This window comes from Oncorhynchus clarkii, chromosome 13 (assembly GCF_045791955.1).
Source record: "Oncorhynchus clarkii lewisi isolate Uvic-CL-2024 chromosome 13, UVic_Ocla_1.0, whole genome shotgun sequence".
NCBI lineage: Eukaryota > Metazoa > Chordata > Actinopteri > Salmoniformes > Salmonidae > Oncorhynchus > Oncorhynchus clarkii.
In genome coordinates, this window is record NC_092159.1 from 8,723,288 (window position 1) to 8,744,666 (window position 21,379).

Sequence of the window (21,379 nt, forward strand, 5' to 3'; positions counted from 1 at the left end):
TTAAGGTTAAGGTTAAGAGTAGGTTTAGGATTAGGGTAAGGGTTAAGGTTAAGGTTAGGGTAAGGGTAGTGGTTAAGGTTAAGGTTAGGGTTTGGTTAGGGTTAAGGTTAGGGTTAGGGTAGGGGTTAAGGTTAGGGTTAGGGTTTAGGTTAGGGTTAAGGTTAAGGTAGGGGTTAAGGTTAGGGTTTAGGGTAGGTTTAGGATTAGGGTTTGGTTAGGGTTTAGGGTAGGGGTTAAGGTTAAGGTTAGGGTTTAGGGTAGGGGTTAAGGTTAGGTTAAGGTTAGGGTTTAGGGTAGGGGTTAAGGTTAAGGTTAAGGTTAGGGTTTAGGGTAGGGGTTAAGGTTAAGGTTAGGGTTAGGGTAGGGGTTAAGGTTAAGGTTAAGGTTAAGGTTAGGGTTTAGGGTGAGGGTTAAGGTTAAGGTTAAGGTTTAGATCTGGGTTTGGATGCCAGTTGGTCAGGGATATAGGCCTAATAATAAACCCACAACCTATCACCACGCAGTGTTGAGTGACTGACAGTTAGGACAGTGAGTGACATCATCAATGTGGGCCCAGGGGCCGTTCCAGATTTGTCATGACAACGAGCCAGCCTGCGTACCTAATGTTACCCTATCCTGGTCAAAAGTAGTGCACTAAATAGGGAGTAGGGTCCCATTTAGGCTGCAGGCCCAGTATGAATACATACCCTCTATAGTCCCTCTGGCAGGAGAGGCAGGAACCTCATGATGGTTAGGATGGACACCTGTCCACACAGATCACTCTCACAGTGTGTGTGTGTGTGTGTGTGTGTGTGTGTGTGTGTGTGTGTGTGTGTGTGTGTGTGTGTGTGTGTGTGTGTGTGTGTGTGTGTGTGATGGGCGGATTTTATCTCTATGGACTGCTAACCTGAGTCCCCCCAAACCCCCCACCCTCCCTCACCTCATCCCCCTCTCTCTCTCACATTCTCTTACTCCCTCATCCTTTTCTCCCTCCCTCTCTCCCTCTCTCCCTCCCTCTCTCCCTCCCTCTCTCCCTCCGGTAGAGGAGAGGGAGAAGGGGGTGGCGGTAGAGGAGAGGAGGAGGTAGAGGAGAGGGAGAAGGGGGTGGCGGTAGAGGAGAGGGAGAAGGGGGAAGTAGAGGAGAGGGAGAAGGGGGTGGCGGTAGAGGAGAGGGAGAAGGGGGTGGCGGTAGAGGAGAGGGAGAAGGGGGTGGTGGTAGAGGAGAGGGAGAAGGGGGAAGTAGAGGAGAGGGAGAAGGGGGTGTCGGTAGAGGAGAGGGAGAAGGGGGTGGCGGTAGAGGAGAGGGAGAAGGGGGTGGCGGTAGAGGAGAGGGAGAAGGGGGTGGCGGTAGAGGAGAGGGAGAAGGGGGTGGCGGTAGAGGAGAGGAGAGGAGGAGGTAGAGGAGAGGGAGAAGGGGGTGGCGGTAGAGGAGAGGGAGAAGGGGGAAGTAGAGGAGAGGGAGAAGGGGGTGGCGGTAGAGGAGAGGGAGAAGGGGGTGGCGGTAGAGGAGAGGGAGAAGGGGGTGGCGGTAGAGGAGAGGGAGAAGGGGGAAGTAGAGGAGAGGGAGAAGGGGGTGGCGGTAGAGGAGAGGGAGAAGGGGGAAGTAGAGGAGAGGGAGAAGCGGGAAGTAGAGGAGAGGGAGAAGGGGGTGGCGGTAGAGGAGAGGGAGAAGGGGTGGCGGTAGAGGAGAGGGAGAAGGGGGAAGTAGAGGAGAGGGAGAAGGGGGTGGCGGTAGAGGAGAGGGAGAAGGGGGAAGTAGAGGAGAGGGAGAAGGGGGTGGCGGTAGAGGAGAGGGAGAAGGGGGTGGCGGTAGAGGAGAGGGAGAAGGGGGTGGCGGTAGAGGAGAGGGAGAAGGGGGAAGTAGAGGAGAGGGAGAAGGGGGTGGCGGTAGAGGAGAGGGAGAAGGGGGAAGTAGAGGAGAGGGAGAAGGGGGTGGCGGTAGAGGAGAGGGAGAAGGGGGAAGTAGAGGAGAGGGAGAAGGGAGAAGTAGAGGAGAGGGAGAAGGGTGAAGTAGAGGAGAGGGAGAAGAGACGGAAAAAAGATTATCTGTACCACAGAGTGTTTGTGCACTGAGGCTGTTATCACACACACACACACATACACACTCCACACTCATACACACTCCACACATACACACACACACCACACATATACACACACCACACATATACACACACCACACATATACACACACCACACACATACACACACCACACTAATACACACTCCACACACATACACACTCCACACTCATACACACTCCACACACTCATACACACTCCACACATACACATACACCACACATATACACACACCACACATATACACACACCACACACATACACACACCACACACATACACACTCCACACACATACACACTCCACACACATACACACTCCACACATACACACACACCACACATACACATACACCACACATATACACACTCCACACACATACACACTCCACACACATACACACCACACATACACACACACACACCACACATATACACACTCCACACACATACACACTCCACACACATACACACCACACATACACACACACACACCACACATACACACCACGCATACACACACACCACACATATACACACACCACACACACAGACACACACCCACACACACACACACACACACACACACACACCACACACACATGTTTAGTACTGTACAATACAAGATATCTACAAAGTCTTAGAGTGATGGTATCAATCCCCAATTATATAACTTTATTTATAGATGCAAAATCAACACACAGATGTATCACAAAAGGTTTCAAATCTCCCCAAAATCCTGGATTTTTCCATGTTATTCCAATTCTAATTTATTCAATTTACAAAACTTGGTAGTATAACATAACTTAATAGCACTCACATTAGACACAAACAAGTAAACAGACAGTATTCTGACAACACAACGGAACTGCAAACTGGGTTCTGAAATCGTCATGGAGATGGTCGGTAGGGTGTTTATGGGATTGATAACTTCCTGTCGTGCCTGACAACGGGACTGAGCCTGGATTAGACACTGCAGAAGAGGAGGATGATACACAGTTAGAGAGGAGAGGAGGAAAGGAAAGGAAAGGAGAGGAGGAAGAAAGGAGAGGAAAGGAGGAAAGGAGAGGAGAGGAGGAAGAAAGGAGAGGAGAGGAGGAAAGGAAAGGAAAGGAGAGGAGAGGAGAGGAGAGGAGAGGAGAGGAGAGGAGAGGAGAGGAGAGGAGAGGAGAGGAGAGGAGGAAGAAAGGAAGAAGAGAGAAAGACACAAAGAGGGGGGCAGAGAGAGAGAGAGAAAGAGAGAGAGAGAGAGAGAGAGAGAGAGAGACAGTAAGAGACAGAGAGACAGAGAGAGAGACAGAGAGAGGGTGGGGGACTCAATGTAAATGTGCAGACCCCAGTGAGAGTGTGATGAGCTGGTCAGATTCCGTGCTGTTCCTCTCCTTCTGGTTCTGCTGACAGAGAAGCCCCAACCAGCTGGCTGCTACAGAGGCCACACTCTCCCCTCACACCCCAGGAAGAGAGGGGGGGTTCTGGGGGTAGAGGGGCAGGGGAGGTGGCTGGTACTGGGGAAACGGAGAGTGGAGTGTGTCATGGGTTGGTGAAGTAGAGCTACTCTCTCAAATCTTCCACCCAGATAGAGTGGTGGTAGTCTGGGCTCGAGGGGCAGGGAGTTGGGGGGGAGGCAGCATAATAGGGATTTAGCTAGAGATGCCGATGGTGTGGTCTGGTAGGGTGTGTTAGGCTAGTCAGAAGGAGAGGAGAGGGATTGTGTTAGTCAGTGATGTCATGTTTAGTGATGTCATCCTTCCCCCATCATATCTAGAGTGGTGTGAGAGGGGTCAGTCACTGAGTGTCACCCGAATGGGGTGTCGTAGCAGGGTTAGCTGGCTGTTATGTGCATAAACACTGAATAAGAATATTTTATATCTCAATGATTACATGGTTGTGAGATATAAGCCCATCAATAAAAGAGGGTGACACATTCATGCAAGTAGGTGATGTACTCAATCAAAAGCCTTAATGGCCTTGTACTGTTATAATCTCCACCCGGCACAGCCAGAAGAGGACTGACCTCTCAGAGTCTGGTTCCTCTCTAGGTCTCTTCCTAGGTTCCTGCCTTTCTAGGGAGTTTTTCCTAGCCACCGTGCTTCTACACCTGCATTGCTTCCTGTTTGGGGTTTTAGGCTGGGTTTCTGTACAGCACTTTAAGATATCAGCTGATGTAGAAATGGCCTTATATATAAAATGTGATGGATTGATGAATAGTCGACGCCCCTTTCTCTCTGACTCAGTGGTTACTCCTCCTCCTATTCTACACCTCACCAGTGGTTGGTGGGGGAAGACGAAGCATATTGTCTTTGTGTGAATGTTCACTTCTGGCTGTACAATAACGTTGTATCCCATTCTGTTCTGTTCCGTCCCATTCTGTTCTACACCCGCGGTTGCTGGGTTACGAAACGTATCCGTTGTGAGTACACCAGGTCGGCGACGTACAGCGCCAGGTTGACGAAGCTAAACACTGCAACGACCACCTTACTATCCCACGGACACCGGCCCCGCGGGCATGACGACGGGCGCTCTGGCGATCCGTACTTCCTGTCGAAGCAGAACACGGGCCAGACGACGGAGGCGCTGAGGTAGAGGAGAACCGCCAAGAGCGTGTAAACAACAACAAACCGGTCGAACGGTAACTTCAGACACCCGGTGCGACCGGACACGGTCAATATAACCACGACGGTCGTCATGGCGAAGCAGACGGCGTAGACGACCACGCAGTAAATCGTCGCTACGTGACGTGAATACTCGGTCCCGTTCGCCAGCGCTCCGAAGATAATGCACGCCACGAAGCCCTGGACGACCTTGAGGAGGCCGGAGACGGTTGCCATGTAGCCCACGACCCGGCCTGGTTTGGCCCGCGAGAGGATCACCTCGGCGCCGTAGGCCAGGGAGCCGGCGATGGAGCAGACAGTGACGGCGATGCGGAAGTTCCGGACCTCACAGCCTCCGTAGGGGCACTCTGCTCTGACAAAGTAGACTGGGTAAACCACCGAGGCTGTCACATACCTGGAGGAAGAGGAGAGGAAGAGGAGAGGAGGGGGATTATGTTAGTCAGCGATGTCATGTTTAGTGATGTCATGTTAGTGATGTCACGGTTAGTCAGTGGTGTCATGGTTAGTCAGTGAAAGGCTATCCCATGTCTACTTTATGACATAATAATGTATGTCTAACACTTGTTTGTCTCATTTTGATGATGTTATGCATACATGATGACGTGTAACGATGATTATGGTGATGTCATACGTACATGAGGGTCGCCAGGGCGGCGAATGCCACCGTCAGGTTATCCCAGGAGACGGGCAGACAGGCGTGGAGACGGGTGGCGTCCAGGAAGAACACCACCGTCGTCATGCCGAAGCACGCGCACCACACCGCCATGCAGAACACGCCGTACGACCCTCCGCTGTAGCCCGCACTGTGGCTCACCATGGCGACCACTGAGCAGCCCAGGGCCAGCTGGGAGAGGCGGGCGGCGCCAAGCGAGGAGAAGACCGCTGCCTTGTTGAGGTACTGACCCCCCTGAGGGCTCATAGTCAGGAGTCAGGGTTCAGAGGTCAGGGTTCAGCGATCGGGGGTCAGAGGTCAAGGGTTAGAGGTCAGAGGGGAGAGTTTAAGGGGGTGTCTGTCCTATACTGGAGTAGGATGAAGTGGAAAACGTCACGACACAAAGCAAGTCTTGAATGTATCGACTCATGAACCAGGCGTGTTTGTGCGTGAGTGTGCGTGGTTGCTTCTCGCTCTGCTGTTTCTGCCGGGACGCTAGGGACTCTGGGTATTTTCTGGGTCTCTATTTATGTGTCGGCGGCTCACGATATGTCACAAAGAAAACAGGTCAGAACGCAGCCGTCCCTCGTGGGTGAAACGCTCTCTGGATCACATGTGTGTAGAGAAGCTCGGACTGATCCACTGTTCAGACACATCAGAAGGACACACTCTTGTGTAGTCAGAATATCTTCTTGAATCCATATATTTCTTGTGTCCTTATATATGTATTTCTTCAGTCCTCTGATACGTATTTGAATCCTTAGAAGATTGACACATAATATATGTATTTCTTGAGTCTTTGAATACTGGACATTCATAAAATCCAATATTTACATCCAACTGCTGAATTCAAAAGAGCCGGCCAACCTGTTCCTCTTCTGAGGACTCTTTCAGTCTCTGTCAGAGCTTTTCTTCTCTTGGACGGAACAGGACAGTAAACATTCTCATCTGGGAGTTACCTTTGGGTTTGTCATAATCCCAGTATGTAATATCATGCATGTAATGATCCAATATAATCCGGTCCAGTCACCTGGTTTGTCTTCCGATGGTCAAGTTTGAAGTCCTTAGGTCCACGACCACACTTTGGCTCTCTGTGTGTCTGTCTGTTGCAGTGCACACTCTCACTGACAACCAAGCCATGTGGCCCAAAAACCACCTCTCTCTCTCTCTCTCTCTCTCTCTCTCTCTCTCTCTCTCTCTCTCTCTCTCTCTCTCTCTCTCTCTCTGTGTGTCTGTCTCTTATTGTCTCTCTCTCTCTCTCTCTCTCTTTCTCTCTCTCTCTCTCTCTCTCTCTCTGTGTGTCTGTCTCTTACTGTCTCTCTCTCTCTCTCTCTCTCTCTCTCTCTCTCTCCCTCTCTCTCTCTCTCTCTGAGGAGACAGGGAGGTGGTCAGTCAGTCAGTCAGAGAAAGTTATTTAAATACAAGGGTTGGGCCGATGGATGTGTGTGTGTGTGTGTGTGTGTGTGTGTGTGTGTGTGTGTGTGTGTGTGTGTGTGTGTGTGTGTGTGTGTGTGTGTGTGTGTGTGTGTGTGTGTGTGTGTGTGTGTGTGTGTGTGTGTGTGTGTGTGTGTGTGTGTGTGGTAACGCATGCAGACACGTTCCAGACTCCAAGGAATGGAGAGAGATGACCGGGCTGACTATAAATAGAGAGACACATTCTACAAAGACATGAGGAGAGAGAGAGAGAGAGAGAGAGAGAGAGAGAGAGAGAGAGAGAGAGAGAGAGAGAGAGAGAGAGAGAGAGAGAGAGAGAGAGAGAGAGAGAGAGAGAGAGAGAGAGAGTAAGAGACAGACACACAGAGAGAGAGAGAGAGAGAGAGAGAGAGAGAGAGAGATGGAGATGCCTTGCATTCGGGCACCGGGGAGAGAGCTGGTCATCGACGGAACGAGGAAGAGATAGACTAGCAGTAGAATTTGAACGGGTTTAACTGATGCAAGAGTTGGGGATCGAGGATGCATCTGTCATTAGTAATGTTTCACAGTAACATGTCAAACTGACCCTTTACAGAAATAGCTCGCCACAAGGTTAGAATGTGACTCAGCGCTAAAGCTGACCTGGTCCCATAAAGAGTATATAAGGAGAATGCCTTCCGTTAAGAGGGCATGATAGTGCTACTTGACTTATCACCGACATCAACATCCTAACCGAGGTGGGGGAACAGCAACAGTGGTGTTATAAGGGGGTTTTGTCTCGAACCGTTCTCTTCACTAATCAGTAAATCATAGTACAAACTTCTAGTAGGAGAAACAGACACTGAGTGATTGGATAAGCCTCTGGAGAAATAGTGAGTGGAAGAACATACTCTTTGGGGACCAACCAGGTCAACCTACGCTAAGGTAATTAACCACCTGTTGTAATACATATACAAGGTAATTAACCACCTGTTGTAATACATATACAAGGTAATTAACCACCTGTTGTAATACATATATAATAAGGCATTAATAGTAGTAAGTGTTTTGATGATGTTTGATGTTATAGATTAAGGACAAAGAAGAAACTGTAATAACGTGTACAACTGTGTGAATTGCAAACATTGAATAAAAAGTAGAAACTAGACCCAAAACCCTCGGGGAGAGAACGCCTCTGACACTCCCGTTCTAGGGGAACAAGTCTAGTTTCTACACTAAAGACAATATGATGGTTTAATCATTTTATTGCAACAGGTATCATCTATGTTAATAATCAAGTAGTATTAGTCGACGGACATAGACTGTAAATCGTAACCAAGTTATAACTTGCGTGAGTCTAGATATAAGAGCATACAAAGGGAAAGTAAAACCCAGAGGTACTCTAAGTCTGATTGATATTATCTAGGATCCTGAAACAAGAGGTACTCTAAGTCTGAGTGATATTATCTAGGATCCTGAAACAAGAGGTACTCTAAGTCTGATTGATATTATCTAGGATCCTGAAACAAGAGGTACTCTAAGTCTGATTGATATTATCTAGGATCCTGAAACAAGAGGTACTCTAAGTCTGATTGATATTATCTAGGATCCTGAAACAAGAGGTACTCTAAGTCTGATTGATATTATCTAGGATCCTGAAACAAGAGGTACTCTAAGTCTGATTGATATTATCTAGGATCCTGAAACAAGAGGTACTCTAAGTCTGATTGATATTATCTAGGATCCTGAAACAAGAGGTACTCTAAGTCTGATTGATATTATCTAGGATCCTGAAACAAGAGGTACTCTAAGTCTGATTGATATTATCTAGGATCCTGAAACAAGAGGTACTCTAAGTCTGATTGATATTATCTAGGATCCTGAAACAAGAGGTACTCTAAGTCTGATTGATATTATCTAGGATCCTGAAACAAGAGGTACTCTAAGTCTGATTGATATTATCTAGGATCCTGAAACAAGAGGTACTCTAAGTCTGATTGATATTATCTAGGATCCTGAAACAAGAGGTACTCTAAGTCTGATTGATATTATCTAGGATCCTGAAACAAGAGGTACTCTAAGTCTGATTGATATTATCTAAGATCCTGAAACAAGAGGTACTCTAAGTCTGATTGATATTATCTAGGATCCTGAAACAAGAGGTACTCTAAGTCTGATTGATATTATCTAGGATCCTGAAACAAGAGGTACTCTAAGTCTGATTGATATTATCTAGGATCCTGAAACAAGAGGTACTCTAAGTCTGATTGATATTATCTAAGATCCTGAAACAAGAGGTACTCTAAGTCTGATTGATATTATCTAGGATCCTGAAACAAGAGGTACTCTAAGTCTGATTGATATTATCTAGGATCCTGAAACAAGAGGTACTCTAAGTCTGATTGATATTATCTAAGATCCTGAAACAAGAGGTACTCTAAGTCTGATTGATATTATCTAGGATCCTGAAACAAGAGGTACTCTAAGTCTGATTGATATTATCTAGGATCCTGAAACAAGAGGTACTCTAAGTCTGATTGATATTATCTAGGATCCTGAAACAAGAGGTACTCTAAGTCTGATTGATATTATCTAGGATCCTGAAACAAGAGGTACTCTAAGTCTGATTGATATTATCTAGGATCCTGAAACAAGAGGTACTCTAAGTCTGATTGATATTATCTAGGATCCTGAAACAAGAGGTACTCTAAGTCTGATTGATATTATCTAGGATCCTGAAACAAGAGGTACTCTAAGTCTGATTGATATTATCTAGGATCCTGAAACAAGAGGTACTCTAAGTCTGATTGATATTATCTAGGATCCTGAAACAAGAGGTACTCTAAGTCTGATTGATATTATCTAGGATCCTGAAACAAGAGGTACTCTAAGTCTGATTGATATTATCTAGGATCCTGAAACAAGAGGTACTCTAAGTCTGATTGATATTATCTAGGATCCTGAAACAAGAGGTACTCTAAGTCTGATTGATATTATCTAGGATCCTGAAACAAGAGGTACTCTAAGTCTGATTGATATTATCTAGGATCCTGAAACAAGAGGTACTCTAAGTCTGATTGATATTATCTAGGATCCTGAAACAAGAGGTACTCTAAGTCTGATTGTGTCACACCCTGACCATAGTTTACTTTGTATATTTCTATGTTGTGGTTGGTCAGGGTGTGATCTGAGTGGGCATTCTATGTTACATGTCTAGTTTGTCCAGTTCTATGTTCGGCCTGATATGGTTCTCAATCAGAGGCAGGTGTTCGTCATTGTCTCTGATTGGGAACCATATTTAGGTAGCCTGGGTTTCACTGTGTGTTTGTGGGTGATTGTTCCTGTCTATGTGTTTTCACCAGATAGGCTGTTTAGGTTTTCGTTACGTTCATTACGTTCTTTATTTTGTAGTGTTTGTATTGATTCGTGTTTTACGTTTGTTTATTAAAACATGGATCGCAATCGACACGCTGCATTTTGGTCCGACTCTCCTTCTCATCAAGAAAACCGTTACAGATTGATATTATCTAGGATCCTGAAACAAGAGGTACTCTAAGTCTGATTGATATTATCTAGGATCCTGAAACAAGAGGTACTCTAAGTCTGATTGATATTATCTAGGATCCTGAAACAAGAGGTACTCTAAGTCTGATTGATATTATCTAGGATCCTGAAACAAGAGGTACTCTAAGTCTGATTGATATTATCTAGGATCCTGAAACAAGAGGTACTCTAAGTCTGATTGATATTATCTAGGATCCTGAAACAAGAGGTACTCTAAGTCTGATTGATATTATCTAGGATCCTGAAACAAGAGGTACTCTAAGTCTGATTGATATTATCTAGGATCCTGAAACAAGAGGTACTCTAAGTCTGATTGATATTATCTAGGATCCTGAAACAAGAGGTACTCTAAGTCTGATTGATATTATCTAGGATCCTGAAACAAGAGGTACTCTAAGTCTGATTGATATTATCTAGGATCCTGAAACAAGAGGTACTCTAAGTCTGATTGATATTATCTAGGATCCTGAAACAAGAGGTACTCTAAGTCTGATTGATATTATCTAGGATCCTGAAACAAGAGGTACTCTAAGTCTGATTGTGTCACACCCTGACCATAGTTTACTTTGTATATTTCTATGTTGTGGTTGGTCAGGGTGTGATCTGAGTGGGCATTCTATGTTACATGTCTAGTTTGTCCAGTTCTATGTTCGGCCTGATATGGTTCTCAATCAGAGGCAGGTGTTCGTCATTGTCTCTGATTGGGAACCATATTTAGGTAGCCTGGGTTTCACTGTGTGTTTGTGGGTGATTGTTCCTGTCTATGTGTTTTCACCAGATAGGCTGTTTAGGTTTTCGTTACGTTCATTACGTTCTTTATTTTGTAGTGTTTGTATTGATTCGTGTTTTACGTTTGTTTATTAAAACATGGATCGCAATCGACACGCTGCATTTTGGTCCGACTCTCCTTCTCATCAAGAAAACCGTTACAGATTGATATTATCTAGGATCCTGAAACAAGAGGTACTCTAAGTCTGATTGATATTATCTAGGATCCTGAAACAAGAGGTACTCTAAGTCTGATTGATATTATCTAGGATCCTGAAACAAGAGGTACTCTAAGTCTGATTGATATTATCTAGGATCCTGAAACAAGAGGTACTCTAAGTCTGATTGATATTATCTAGGATCCTGAAACAAGAGGTACTCTAAGTCTGATTGATATTATCTAGGATCCTGAAACAAGAGGTACTCTAAGTCTGATTGATATTATCTAGGATCCTGAAACAAGAGGTACTCTAAGTCTGATTGATATTATCTAGGATCCTGAAACAAGAGGTACTCTAAGTCTGATTGATATTATCTAGGATCCTGAAACAAGAGGTACTCTAAGTCTGATTGATATTATCTAGGATCCTGAAACAAGAGGTACTCTAAGTCTGATTGATATTATCTAGGATCCTGAAACAAGAGGTACTCTAAGTCTGATTGATATTATCTAGGATCCTGAAACAAGAGGTACTCTAAGTCTGATTGATATTATCTAGGATCCTGAAACAAGAGGTACTCTAAGTCTGATTGATATTATCTAAGATCCTGAAACAAGAGGTACTCTAAGTCTGATTGATATTATCTAGGATCCTGAAACAAGAGGTACTCTAAGTCTGATTGATATTATCTAGGATCCTGAAACAAGAGGTACTCTAAGTCTGATTGATATTATCTAGGATCCTGAAACAAGAGGTACTCTAAGTCTGATTGATATTATCTAGGATCCTGAAACAAGAGGTACTCTAAGTCTGATTGATATTATCTAGGATCCTGAAACAAGAGGTACTCTAAGTCTGATTGATATTATCTAGGATCCTGAAACAAGAGGTACTCTAAGTCTGATTGATATTATCTAGGATCCTGAAACAAGAGGTACTCTAAGTCTGATTGATATTATCTAGGATCCTGAAACAAGCCTAACGGCACCACACAAGTCTAATCTCAGAATAAAAGGGCAGGATACATAACCAGGCCAGTCTGGAGGACCTGTGAGTCACCTGTTAGCCGGGTGACATAAGAACTTGAGTGAGACGACTTGTATCACTCTCGACGGGGGTACCTTAACGGTCCTATAGCAAAATCCCCTACCGCGACAATTATTACTACTCATTATTACTATCCATTATTACTATCCATTATTACTATTCATTACTACTATTCATTATTACTATTCATTATTACTATTCATTATTACTATTCATTATTACTATCCATTATTACTATTCATTATTACTATTCATTATTACTATTCATTATTACTATCCATTATTACTATCCATTACTACTATTCATTATTACTATTCATTATTACTATTCATTACTACTATTCATTATTTCTATTCATTATTACTATTCATTACTACTATTCATTATTACTATTCATTATTACTATCCATTATTACTATTCATTATTACTATCCATTATTACTATCCATTATTACTATCCATTATTACTATCCATTATTACTATTCATTATTACTATCCATTATTACTATTCATTATTACTATTCATTATTACTATTCATTATTACTATTAATTATTACTATTCATTATTACTATTCGTTCCCCAGCCTCTCCACTTCCACTGTCACCTGACCAGAGGGGTTGGGGTTAAATGCTGAAGACACATTTCAGTTGAATGCATTCAGTTGTACAACTGACTAGGTATCCCCCTTCCCTTTTCCGTTGGCGTGGCGTAGCAAGGAGTCTGGGTAGCCAGGGATCTAACAAGCAGCATGGACCATGATATTGAGCCTGTATAGGAACGAGGAAGGCAGAAAACCAGTGAAACGTGAATGACATATCCTCTCATTCACTGGTAAACACTGCCACCTAGAGGAGATCGGTGTAACTGTAATCACATTGTAGTCATGTCCCAAATGGAACCATACTCCTATATACTGTAGGGCGCTACTTTTGACCAGAGCACTATGAAACCCTGTGACCGTCTGTCACCAGAACCAAGGAGGTTCGGACTGAAACAAGGAGGGACTTCCTGGACTTGCCCAATAAGACATTCATTTGAGTTAATCGGTTGAAGAGCATTTAAAAACATGGTCCGTTGCCCTAATGAACAAGACCAATACAGGTGTTTGAAGCAGAAGCAAGCCAGACAGGAAGCGTTTCCTCGCAGGGGTTTCCTCCAGGAACTCACAGCAGCAGGTTCTATACCTGGAACATACCATAACAGGGTCGTATTCACTAGGAAGCAAATAGGCCGAAACAGGGAGTAATGACCTGAACTTGTCCAATAAGAAACGCATGTTTTTATTTTCTGTTGCAAAACATCTTGCTAGAGTGTGCACTAATGAATGTGACCCAGGGTCATACATGTACCGAACTCCAACTTATGTGTTTGAAGTTAATCCAAACTGAACAGGAGGGCTCTGAGACACGTGACCCTCTGAAATACCCACAATCATCCTACTGAAAAAACACTCCTCCCACCTGAATACCACTCGCCCTCCACAGCAGGTGTGTACAGACTGCAGACCTCCTACCCCTGCGCCTCCTCTTTCTCTCCTCCACACCTCTCCCCTGTTATCTCACCCCTCCTCCTCCTTCTCTCCTCCACACCTCTCCCCTGTTCTCTCACCCCTCATCCTCCTTCTCTCCTCCACACCTCTCCCCTGTTATCTCACCCCTCCTCCACACCTCTCCCCTGTTCTCTCACCCCTCCTCCTCCTTCTCTCCTTCTCTCCTCCACACCTCTCCCCTGTTATCTCACCCCTCCTCCACACCTCTCCCCTGTTCTCTCACCCCTCCTCCTCCTTCTCTCCTCCACACCCCTCCCCTGTTCTCTCACCCCTCCTCCTCCTTCTCTCCTCCACACCCCTCCCCTGTTGTCTCACCCCTCCTCCTCCTTCTCTCCTCCACACCTCTCCCCTGTTCTCTCACCCCTCCTCCTCCTTCTCTCCTCCACACCCCTCCCCTGTTCTCTCACCCCTCCTCCTCTCCTCCACACCCATCCCTGTTCTCTTACCCCTCCTCCTCCTTCTCTTCTCCACACCCTCCCCTGTTCTCTTACCCCTCCTCCTCTACCCCACACCTCTCCCCTGTTCTCTTACCCCTCCTCCTCCTTCTCTCCTCCACGCCCCTCCCCTGGTCTCTTACCCCTCCTCCACACCCCTCCCCTGTTCTCTTACCCCTCCTCCTCCTCCTCCTTCTCTCCTCCACTCCTCTCCCCTGTTATCTCACCCCTCCTCCTCCCCCTTCTCTCCTCTCCCCTGTTCTGTCTCCTCTCCTCCTCCTTCTCTCCCCCATTAAAGACTGAGAGCAGTTGGAAGTAATTAGAACTCCTTGGTGTGTGTGTGTGTGTGTGTGTGTGTGTGTAAGAGAGCGTATGAGTGCATCAAAGCTGGGACCGAGAGACTGAAAAACAGCTTCTATCTCAAGGCCATCAGACCGTTAAACAGCCACCACTAACATTGAGTGGCTGCTGCCAACACACTGACTCAACTCCAGCCACTTTAATAATGGGAATTGATGGGAAATGATGTAAAATATATCACTAGCCACTTTAAACAATGCTACCTAATATAATGTTTACATACCCTACATTATTCATCTCATATGTATACGTATATACTGTACTCTATATCATCTACTGCATCTTTATGTAATACATGTATCACTAGCCACTTTAAACTATGCCACTTTGTTTACATGCTCATCTCATATGTATATACTGTACTCGATACCATCTACTGTATCTTGCCTATGCTGCTCTGTACCATCACTCATTCATATATCTTTATGTACACATATTCTTTATCCCCTTACACTGTGTATAAGACAGTAGTTTTTGAATTGTTAGTTAGATTACTTGTTGGTTATTACTGCATTGTCGGAACTAGAAGCACAAGCATTTCGCTACACTCGCATTAACATCTGCTAACCATGTGTATGTGACAAATAAAATTTCATTTGATTTGAGTGTGTGTACCATACCAGAATGTCTAGATCAAAGCACCAGTCACCATGAGTCCAGGAAGGCATCTGAAAAATGTTCAGCACTCTTAAACCCTCCTCCTACCTCCCCTCCATCTCTCTCTCATCTGCCTCCCCCTGCCACCAACCTCTCTCCCCCTCTGCTACAGAGCAGACACGAATAGAATGGAACACACACGAATAGAATGGAACACACCATCGCCACACACTTGGTGTCCCCTTTAACACAATACCATATCACACATAGGTACAGATAGTCACACACACGCTGATGCTACCACAGTGGGCCATAAAGACAATTGTGTCAATAAAGTTTTTTCAAACAAACAACTGGACGTCACACCACAATGGCGGCCAGCACAACAGTGACAGTTCTGACTCCCAATGGAAGAAGACAAACCGTAAAAATCTCGCCAAACACACCTTTGCTACAGGTAGGTAGTAATAAAGCTGATTTCCTGCTCTCCCAGTCTGCGTTTAAAATAATTGTCTCCCTTTTCTAGGTTATGAAAACGAGAGTGATCTTTTCATGTCGGCTGAACAATGACTGTTCAGTTTAGCCTGCTCGTTTTTCTCTCTTTGTCTGCACAAAGTAAGTTGCTTTGCTAGTTAACTTGTTTAGCTGATAGATAACCAATACTTTGTATTTAGGTCCTCGAAGACGTCTGCAAGAAACATGGAATTAATCCTGACGACCACGGTTTAAAGTGAGTTGAGAGCTTTGTTGTTAGCCTAGCTAGCTACCTTGGTCTCTAGACGTGCTAACGTTAGCTGGCTAGCTCTGTGAACTGAAAGACTAGCTAGATATCCTCTTTACTACATTTTCCGTGGATGTTTTGTAGTGGTACCCAAATCATCAAACTGAACTATGATGAAGCTGTGATTGAGTGGAGGGGGAGGGCTGGCTAGTCGTGTGTGCCCTCTGTCCACGCCCTTTGTATACCGGGCTCAGGACACTGCTCTTTCACTAAAGCCTCATCCCTCCCTCTCTATCCATCCATCCCTTTGACAGATTTCAGAGGAACGTTCTGGACCTGTCGCTCCAGTGGAGGTTTGCCAGCGTGCCAAACAATGCCAAGCTGGAGGTGGTGACCAGCACCCGGAAACAGACAGGGACTGACAGCCCGGTGGGTGAAACTAGTGTGTGTGTGGCGTGCAGCATGACTTCACCATGTCCAGGAAACAGCATCCATTCTGCTACTTCTGCTTCATTATGGTCATAACAACATTACTGTTGCATTTGATAAAATGTTCCATGTTGCCCCTTTGGCTGTCAGAGTACCTGTCTCTCCACCCCCTCTCTCTTTATATACCTCTGTCTCTCCACCCCCTCTCTCTTTATATACCTCTGTCTCTCCACCCCCTCTCTCTTTATATACCTCTGTCTCTCCACCCCCTCTCTCTTTATATACCTCTGTCTCTCCACCCCCTCTCTCTTTATATACCTCTGTCTCTCCACCCCCTCTCTCTTTATATACCTCTGTCTCTCCACCCCCTCTCTCTTTATATACCTCTGTCTCTCCACCCCCTCTCTCTTTATATACCTCTGTCTCTCCACCCCCTCTCTCTTTATATACCTCTGTCTCTCTCCTTCTCTACCCTCTCTCTTTATATACCTCTGTCTCTCTCCTTCTCTACCCTCTCTCTTTATATACCTCTGTCTCTCCACCCCCTCTCTCTTTATATACCTCTGTCTCTCCACCCCCTCTCTCTTTATATACCTCTGTCTCTCTCCTTCTCCACCCCCTCTCTCTTTATATACCTCTGTCTCTCCACCCCCTCTCTCTTTATATACCTCTCTCTCTCCACCCCCTCTCTCTTTATATACCTCTGTCTCTCCACCCCCTCTCTCTTTATATACCTCTGTCTCTCCACCCCCTCTCTCTTTATATACCTCTGTCTCTCCACCCCCTCTCTCTTTATATACCTCTGTCTCTCCACCCCCTCTCTCTTTATATACCTCTGTCTCTCCACCCCCTCTCTCTTTATATACCTCTGTCTCTCCACCCCCTCTCTCTTTATATACCTCTGTCTCTCCACCCCCTCTCTCTTTATATACCTCTGTCTCTCCACCCCCTCTCTCTTTATATACCTCTGTCTCTCCACCCCCTCTCTCTTTATATACCTCTGTCTCTCCACCCCCTCTCTCTTTATATACCTCTGTCTCTCTCCTTCTCTACCCTCTCTCTTTATATACCTCTCTCTCTCCTTCTCTACCCTCTCTCTTTATATACCTCTGTCTCTCTCCTTCTCTACCCTCTCTCTTTATATACCTCTGTCTCTCTCCTTCTCTACCCTCTCTCTTTATATACCTCTGTCTCTCCTTCTCTACCCTCTCTCTTTATATACCTCTGTCTCTCTCCTTCTCTACCCTCTCTCTTTATATACCTCTGTCTCTCTCCTTCTCTACCCTCTCTCTTTATATACCTCTGTCTCTCTCCTTCTCTACCCTCTCTCTTTATATACCTCTGTCTCTCTCCTTCTCTACCCTCTCTCTTTACATACCTCTGTCTCTCTCCTTCTCTACCCTCTCTCTTTATATACCTCTGTCTCTCTCCTTCTCTACCCTCTCTCTTTATATACCTCTGTCTCTCCACCCCCTCTCTCTTTATATACCTCTGTCTCTCCACCCCCTCTCTCTTTATATACCTCTGTCTCTCCACCCCCTCTCTCTTTATATACCTCTGTCTCTCCACCCCCTCTCTCTTTATATACCTCTGTCTCTCCACCCCCTCTCTCTTTATATACCTCTGTCTCTCCACCCCCTCTCTCTTTATATACCTCTGTCTCTCCACCCCCTCTCTCTTTATATACCTCTGTCTCTCCACCCCCTCTCTCTTTATATACCTCTGTCTCTCCACCCCCTCTCTCTTTATATACCTCTGTCTCTCTCCTTCTCTACCCTCTCTCTTTATATACCTCTGTCTCTCTCCTTCTCTACCCTCTCTCTTTATATACCTCTGTCTCTCCACCCCCTCTCTCTTTATATACCTCTGTCTCTCCACCCCCTCTCTCTTTATATACCTCTGTCTCTCTCCTTCTCCACCCCCTCTCTCTTTATATACCTCTGTCTCTCCACCCCCTCTCTCTTTATATACCTCTCTCTCTCCACCCCCTCTCTCTTTATATACCTCTGTCTCTCCACCCCCTCTCTCTTTATATACCTCTGTCTCTCCACCCCCTCTCTCTTTATATACCTCTGTCTCTCCACCCCCTCTCTCTTTATATACCTCTGTCTCTCCACCCCCTCTCTCTTTATATACCTCTGTCTCTCCACCCCCTCTCTCTTTATATACCTCTGTCTCTCCACCCCCTCTCTCTTTATATACCTCTGTCTCTCCACCCCCTCTCTCTTTATATACCTCTGTCTCTCCACCCCCTCTCTCTTTATATACCTCTGTCTCTCCACCCCCTCTCTCTTTATATACCTCTGTCTCTCCACCCCCTCTCTCTTTATATACCTCTGTCTCTCCTTCTCTACCCTCTCTCTTTATATACCTCTGTCTCTCCACCCCCTCTCTCTTTATATACCTCTGTCTCTCCACCCCCTCTCTCTTTATATACCTCTGTCTCTCCACCCCCTCTCTCTTTATATACCTCTGTCTCTCCACCCCCTCTCTCTTTATATACCTCTGTCTCTCTCCACCCCCTCTCTCTTTATATACCTCTGTCTCTCCACCCCCTCTCTCTTTATATACCTCTGTCTCTCCACCCCCTCTCTCTTTATATACCTCTGTCTCTCCACCCCCTCTCTCTTTATATACCTCTGTCTCTCCACCCCCTCTCTCTTTATATACCTCTGTCTCTCCACCCCCTCTCTCTTTATATACCTCTGTCTCTCCACCCCCTCTCTCTTTATATACCTCTGTCTCTCCACCCCCTCTCTCTTTATATACCTCTGTCTCTCCACCCCCTCTCTCTTTATATACCTCTGTCTCTCCACCCCCTCTCTCTTTATATACCTCTGTCTCTCCTTCTCTACCCTCTCTCTTTATATACCTCTGTCTCTCCTTCTCTACCCTCTCTCTTTATATACCTCTGTCTCTCCACCCCCTCTCTCTTTATATACCTCTGTCTCTCTCCTTCTCTACCCTCTCTCTTTATATACCTCTCTCTCTCCTTCTCTACCCTCTCTCTTTATATACCTCTGTCTCTCTCCTTCTCTACCCTCTCTCTTTATATACCTCTGTCTCTCCTTCTCTACCCTCTCTCTTTATATACCTCTGTCTCTCTCCTTCTCTACCCTCTCTCTTTATATACCTCTGTCTCTCTCCTTCTCTACCCTCTCTCTCTTTATATACCTCTGTCTCTCTCCTTCTCTACCCTCTCTCTTTATATACCTCTGTCTCTCCTTCTCTACCCTCTCTCTTTATATACCTCTGTCTCTCTCCTTCTCTACCCTCTCTCTTTATATACCTCTCTCTCTCCTTCTCTACCCTCTCTCTTTATATACCTCTGTCTCTCTCCTTCTCTACCCTCTCTCTTTATATACCTCTGTCTCTCTCCTTCTCTACCCTCTCTCTTTATATACCTCTGTCTCTCTCCTTCTCTACCCTCTCTCTTTATATACCTCTGTCTCTCTCCTTCTCTACCCTCTCTCTTTATATACCTCTGTCTCTCTCCTTCTCTACCCTCTCTCTTTATATACCTCTGTCTCTCTCCTTCTCTACCCTCTCTCTTTATATACCTCTGTCTCTCCTTCTCTACCCTCTCTCTTTATATACCTCTGTCTCTCCTTCTCTACCCTCTCTCTTTATATACCGCTGTCTCTCCTTCTCTACCCTCTCTCTTTATATACCTCTGTCTCTCTCCTTCTCTACCCTCTCTCTTTATATACCTCTGTCTCTCTCCTTCTCTACCCTCTCTCTTTATATACCTCTGTCTCTCCTTCTCTACCCTCTCTCTTTATATACCTCTGTCTCTCTCCTTCTCTACCCTCTCTCTTTACATACCTCTGTCTCTCTCCTTCTCTACCCTCTCTCTTTATATACCTCTGTCTCTCTCCTTCTCTACCCTCTCTCTTTATATACCTCTGTCTCTCCTTCTCTACCCTCTCTCTTTATATACCTCTGTCTCTCTCCTTCTCTACCCTCTCTCTTTATATACCTCTGTCTCTCCTTCTCTACCCTCTCTCTTTATATACCTCTGTCTCTCCTTCTCTACCCTCTCTCTTTATATACCTCTCTCTCTCCTTCTCTACCCTCTCTCTTTATATACCTCTGTCTCTCTCCTTCTCTACCCTCTCTCTTTATATACCTCTGTCTCTCTCCTTCTCTACCCTCTCTCTTTATATACCTCTGTCTCTCTCCTTCTCTACCCTCTCTCTTTATATACCTCTGTCTCTCCTTCTCTACCCTCTCTCTTTATATACCTCTGTCTCTCTCCTTCTCTACCCTCTCACTTTATATACCTCTGTCTCTCTCCTTCTCTACCCTCTCTCTTTATATACCTCTGTCTCTCTCCTTCTCTACCCTCTCTCTTTATATACCTCTGTCTCTCCTTCTCTACCCTCTCTCTTTATATACCTCTGTCTCTCTCCTTCTCTACCCTCTCTCTTTATATACCTCTGTCTCTCCTTCTCTACCCTCTCTCTTTATATACCTCTGTCTCTCTCCTTCTCTACCCTCTCTCTTTATATACCTCTGTCTCTCTCCTTCTCTACCCTCTCTCTTTATATACCTCTGTCTCTCTCCTTCTCTACCCTCTCTCTTTATATACCTCTGTCTCTCTCCTTCTCTACCCTCTCTCTTTATATACCTCTGTCTCTCCTTCTCTACCCTCTCTCTTTATATACCTCTGTCTCTCCTTCTCTACCTTCTCTCTTTATATACCTCTGTCTCTCTCCTTCTCTACCCTCTCTACCCTCTACCCTCTACAGAGGGATCCCTCCCTCTGTACTGGTACACATCTACCACTCCTCTCAGGATCCCTCCCTCTGTACTGGTACAGATCTACTACTCACACCCCTCCTCTCAGGATCCCTCCATCTGTACTGGTACAGATCTACCACTCACACCCCTCCTCTCAGGACCCCTCCCTCTGTACTGGTACACATCTACCACTCCTCTCAGTATCCCTCCCTCTGTACTGGTACAGATCTACTACTCACACCACTCCTCCCTCTGTACTGGTACACATCTACCACTCCTCTCAGTATC

At 45.4% G+C, this 21,379-nt stretch overlaps 2 protein-coding genes across 2 annotated transcripts in view; one reads left to right on the plus strand and one right to left on the minus strand.

The window, feature by feature from the left end:
* Positions 1-2,698: 2,698 nt before the first annotated feature.
* Positions 2,699-6,448, minus strand: LOC139424341 (myeloid-associated differentiation marker-like protein 2). Its single transcript, XM_071176076.1, has 2 exons — positions 5,306-6,448; positions 2,699-5,064 (listed from the first exon to the last, which is right to left on the minus strand). The coding sequence occupies exons 1-2, from the start codon at positions 5,587-5,589 to the stop codon at positions 4,431-4,433; spliced, it is 918 nt and encodes a 305-aa protein (XP_071032177.1). The 5' UTR covers positions 5,590-6,448; the 3' UTR covers positions 2,699-4,430.
* A 9,099-nt stretch (positions 6,449-15,547) lies between these two features.
* LOC139424340 (tether containing UBX domain for GLUT4-like) overlaps positions 15,548-21,379 on the plus strand; it is a 46,346-nt gene continuing 40,514 nt past the window's right edge. Inside the window, exons 1-3 of the mRNA XM_071176075.1 lie at positions 15,548-15,655; positions 15,873-15,928; positions 16,234-16,348. Coding sequence (XP_071032176.1) covers positions 15,569-15,655; positions 15,873-15,928; positions 16,234-16,348 — 258 coding nt within the window. The 5' untranslated portion in view covers positions 15,548-15,568. The remainder of the gene's footprint in view (positions 15,656-15,872; positions 15,929-16,233; positions 16,349-21,379) is intronic.